Below are 5,240 nucleotides of genomic sequence, written 5' to 3' on the forward strand. Positions count from 1 at the left end.
GCGGGTCACGGGGGTCACCGGCCAGTTTTCGTTGCGCGGACTATAATATACGACTTAGCATAATATTATACATACTTTTATATAATTATTATTATAAAATTAATATACCTATATTATTATTATAAGGCCGAATGCCGATGAGATGGTTAAGTCAATTCGCCTATATAATAATATATTATGAGAATGCTGATTAATCAATTGAAATATTAGTAAAATATATGTACCCCCACATGCAGTTAATTAATGCGCACTTCTCCGTCGATATAATATATATATTATATCATATGCATATCGTAGTCTTCACGCGATACCTACTCTTAATAATATCTTAAACATAATATATCATTAGAATTTCATTATGTGTAAAAACCCACCGAAGTGCAATATTAAGTATAATAATATTTATAGTGTGAAACATATATATTAAAAGGCGGTTCCAAGTTGGTTCCAAGCAGAGATAGTGCAAAAGGGTGGTTTGAAGGAAAACGGCATCATATGTAATCGAATATTATAATACAGACATAAAAGCATTATAAATGGTAACAAAAAAATATTTGCTGAGTCAAAAGGCTTGAAAAAAAAGGTCCTTGTAAATACCTACATTGTTACTATAGCTATTTAAATATATTAAAATTGCATACGTAAGATTTTTTTGAGCATTATAAAGTTCAAATTTGGATGAAATTAGATAGTTAAACGAAAGATATAAAAATTTTAGTTATTTTATTGTAATTTAAAAAATGTAAATTTAAAAAGTATAGAAACCTATAAGTCTTAATCTTATTATTAAAACAGCCGACAGTTCTAAAACTAATGAGGTTATAATATATTGTAATATGAAAAAAACTTGGTAAATCATTGATATTTAGCCTGTAATGATAAAAAAAAGAAAAATGATGTGAGCCAGATTTACATGATTAAAGATGACAATGGAATCGATCAATCGAACACAACAATAAATAATATTACAAATACCTTTAGTCAATTTTTTCCCTCGAATGGAAATTAATATTCATTACAATATTATTAAAGAAACTATTTTTTTAAAAAAGATGATAATCTTTTTAGTTCTAATAGTGTCACATGAGGGAATCAATTTTTCTTACACCTATAGGAATAACACCCATTCTTACACCTAACTGAAAATGAAATTTCTAATTATATCATAAAACTTAAATAGATACAATACATACAATCATTCTAAACAAACAAGTTCCTAAAATACACAGTACCCGACATTTCCTACCCACTAATAGTATTATATACTCAATAACATTTTAACTACAGCTAGGTATATACCTATATATCATTCTCAATTTAAAAATCTATTATCATTCCATTATTTAAATCGTGTTGAAAAAAAAAAACGTTATAACTATACCGTCCTAATAACTTTACTTTAGCTCTAGCAAACAATACATTTTGAAAAAATGCATTAAAACAAGAATATTTCAATATTTTTGAACAAACATAATGTTTTTCACCAAATAAATTTGGTTTTCGACCAGGACTGTCTACTATAAATATATATAAAGATGCATTACCTATTCAATGTTACTAACTTTATATGTATAGAGAATATATGGATACCAAAAATAAAATTATTTCTATATTTTATTGACTCTACCAATCACAATTTATACTGCTTAAAAAATTAGACTTGGCAGTTATAAGAGTTATGCTATTTAAATCATATCTAACAAATGGAAAACACGAGGTTAGAATAGATAATGAACTCATTGAATCCACTATAACGTTTTATTTTAATTTCGGGATTTCTGGTAGATCGCATACGACGTCGTACCTTCGCTAGTATGTACATCGCACGCTACCAACATTTTTAGGCATTTTAGCAGTACTGTTTTAAAAAATTTGGTATACCATGTTTTCAAAATGCGTTCAATATATTTGGGGTACATATTTGCAAATCAAACATTTTCAAAACATTGAAAGGAACACTGTTTTGAAATATTTGGTTTACCATGTTTTCAAAATGCGTTTAATATATTTGGGTAAAAATATTTGTAGATCAAACATTTTCAAAACATTGAAAAGAACACTATTTCAAAATATTTGGTGTATCGTGTTTTCAAAATGCGTTTAAAATATTTGGGTAAAAATATTTGTAAATCAAATATTTTCAAAACATTGAATGGAACACTATTTCAAAATATTTGGCGTATCGTGTTTTCAAAATGCGTCCATCATATTTGGGTAAAAATATTTGTAGATCAAACATTTTCAAAACATTGAAATGAACACTATTTCAAAATATTTGGTGTATCGTGTTTTCAAAATACGTTTAAAATATTTGGGTAAAAATATTTGTAAATCAAATATTTTCAAAACATTGAATGGAACACTATTTCAAAATATTTGGTGTATCGTGTTTTCAAAATGCGTCCATCATATTTGGGTAAAAATATTTGTAGATCAAATATTTACAAAATACTGGTACAATATTTTGAAACAAATATTGGCTGTAAAACCTTTTTCAAATATTGTGGAAATTTATATATTTTCAAATTGCTATGTGGGTCACCTATCTATTGGACATGCTGGTAGACACAGAATGATGTATGAACTGAAAAAAAAATATAAAAATATTACTCAATCAAACGTCAATTTTTCTTAAATTTATGTGAATCATGTGTAAAAAAACAAAAAAGTGAAAAAAAAAGGTATAGTGACAAATCCTATGATATTTTCTGAATTAAATAGTAGATGTCAATTAGATCTTATTGATTATCAAAGTCAAGCTGATGGTGAATATAAATTTGTGTTGGTGTATCAAGATCATTTGACTAAATTTTGTATTTTAAAACCATTAAAATCGAAAAGAGCTGAAGAAGTAGCATATTGTCTCATAGATATTTTTACGGTGTTCGGTGCTCCAAGTGTACTACAAAGTGACAACGGTCGTGAATTCAGAAACCAAACAATAGATTCATTAAAAGAAATGTGGCCTGAATTATCTATTATTCATGGCAAACCTCGCCACAGTCAGTCCCAAGGATCAGTGGAGAGGGCAAATCAAGATATAGAGAATATGATAATTACCTGGATGAAGGACAACAACACAACAAAATGGAGTGAAGGGCTAAGGTTTATTCAATTTATGAAAAATAAAGCTTTTCATAGGGGGATAGGACGAAGTCCTTATGAAGCTATGTTCGGATGTTCCCCAAAAGTAGGAATTTCTTCAAATACTCCAGGCAATATTTTGAAAGTTTTGAATACAGACAAAAGTTTAAATAATAAAATTAACAAAGATTTACAGAAAAATAACTGTAAAATATGCAAACATATATTTATGGAAAATGAAGGGAATACCGAGGAAGAATTGTGTCAACTTTGCATAAATAAAGAAAATATTTCCAATAAAAGAGAAGAAGCAAAAGAATGCTTAGAACGTCAAGCTAAAAGAATGAAACTACAATCAGATATGTCTCATCCACCTGCTCTTCAAGGATGTAACGTACGAGTCAAAATTCCAGATGTTGACAGGTCAAAATGTGATCCACAATCTATAATTGCAATTGTATTAGAAAAAACAACCGACGGATTTTATCGCTTAGGTAATTTTTTTTATTTATAATTTTTTTTATTTTTTTATTGATAATTCAAATAATTTTGTTTTAGGAACTAAATACGGTATACTAAAACAAATTTACGCGAGGTCACAATTTAATTTATGCACAGAAAAGTTTATTACGCTTAGTGACGTTCCAGATGTAGATATTTGCCTTCGAAAAGCATCCGAATCCTAATCAATTGGTAATGGACAAGGGTTTTTTAAATGTACATGCCAACAAAAGTGCACCACAAAACGGTGCATATGTTTAAAAAATAATTTACTTTGTAATTCTAAATGTCACCCAAAAAGTTCCTGTACTAATAAATAAATTGTAAATTAAAAAAAAAAAATTATACAAATACATTGACGTGAAAAAAAATGAATATTAATATTTTATATAATAATGTAAGGTGTGTTTGACTTATACTAACATTTGATTTTTTAATTTGTAAATTTATTAAGGTTTTAATAATTATTCTAATAAATAGATGTGAAATAAATTAATATTAATATTTTATATAATATTGTAAGGCTTGTTTGACTTAATACTATAACATTTGATTTTGTTTGTAATTTGTAATTTGATTAAAATTTTTATTCAATAATAGTTTTAAATACATTAACTAAACCCTTATTGTTAGTTTATAAAATATCTAGTCGGTATGTAGAATAACTAGTTGAAGTATTTATTTATGGATACATTCAATACATTAACTGAAAGTACCCGTAATTCTATAAAATAAATACCAGGTTACTCTATAGAATTACGGAACTTCATACATTAACGCTAACATATATTAACACAAATTAGCGCTATTATATTCCTCTTCAGAAACTATTTTCCAATGGCTACCAATCGCGAGAAACAAGCATTAAAACAATTATTCTTTGACGGGTTTAAAACCAATGAGTTAAGTAAAATAATCCGATCTCTCTATACTTAAAAAATCACTTAGAAAAATTGTGATTGATCACCTCCTTTTCCTGTAGAAAATCCGACTACAACTTACTGCTATAATCGGCTATATAAGTACAACTCAGCCACTTTTAACTATATTATAATTTCTAAGTATTAGTAATAGTTATACAGTAAATTGAACTGTTTTTTTCTGAAGACCTTGGATATTTTATTAGATTATTAATGGGTATCGCGTAGATGTATCAAAATACTAAGAAAGATATTCTTAAAAAATTATAAGGATAAAAAATATTTAAAAATATAATTTTTTAAGACAAACGTTGTTTTATAAGGGACTTGAAACTGTGTAAAAAAAATTTACTTTTTGAAACAATGAGTGTTCAATGATAAAAGAATTACCTGGTATATACAATAAAAAAATCTAAATTAATTTTTAAAAAAATAAAAAAATCTTGATAGAAATGTATGTTTTTTTTAAGAAATTTAGTTTTTTTTCGGTGCCGTGGAAATAATGCGAAAGCAATTTCCACGGCGCCATCGGTTCAGACAGAAAAAAAAAGTGAACGAGTTTGCACGGAAGTTACGATCTTGAGGATTTTGGCGATAGCGATAACGATTTTTTAACGATTTTTTTTATCAAATATGGGTTTTTATATATAACAGATTTTTATTGATTTTTTTTTCAAATATAGATTTCATACGGATTTTTTATTGATTTTTCTATCAATTATAAATTTTTTTATG

General features: G+C 26.8%; 2 protein-coding genes across 2 annotated transcripts in view; both read left to right on the top strand.

The window, feature by feature from the left end:
* Positions 1-2,604: 2,604 nt before the first annotated feature.
* On the top strand, positions 2,605-3,880 carry LOC103308051 (KRAB-A domain-containing protein 2-like). The gene has a single exon (XM_029492355.1). It carries the CDS (start codon positions 2,699-2,701, stop codon positions 3,596-3,598), a length of 900 nt encoding a protein of 299 aa, XP_029348215.1. The 5' UTR covers positions 2,605-2,698; the 3' UTR covers positions 3,599-3,880.
* Positions 3,881-4,422: 542 nt separating this feature from the next.
* Positions 4,423-5,240, top strand: part of LOC100574778 — a 3,193-nt gene continuing 2,375 nt past the window's right edge. Inside the window, exon 1 of the mRNA XM_008180706.1 lies at positions 4,423-4,492. Coding sequence (XP_008178928.1) covers positions 4,423-4,492 — 70 coding nt within the window. The remainder of the gene's footprint in view (positions 4,493-5,240) is intronic.

This window comes from Acyrthosiphon pisum, unplaced genomic scaffold (assembly GCF_005508785.2).
Source record: "Acyrthosiphon pisum isolate AL4f unplaced genomic scaffold, pea_aphid_22Mar2018_4r6ur Scaffold_21312;HRSCAF=23603, whole genome shotgun sequence".
Taxonomy (NCBI): Eukaryota; Metazoa; Arthropoda; class Insecta; order Hemiptera; family Aphididae; genus Acyrthosiphon; species Acyrthosiphon pisum.

Excerpts from the sequence above, each read along its gene's own strand:
- LOC103308051 (XM_029492355.1), top strand. The coding sequence starts at position 2,699 with ATGATATTTTCTGAATTAAATAGTAGATGTCAATTAGATCTTATTGAT.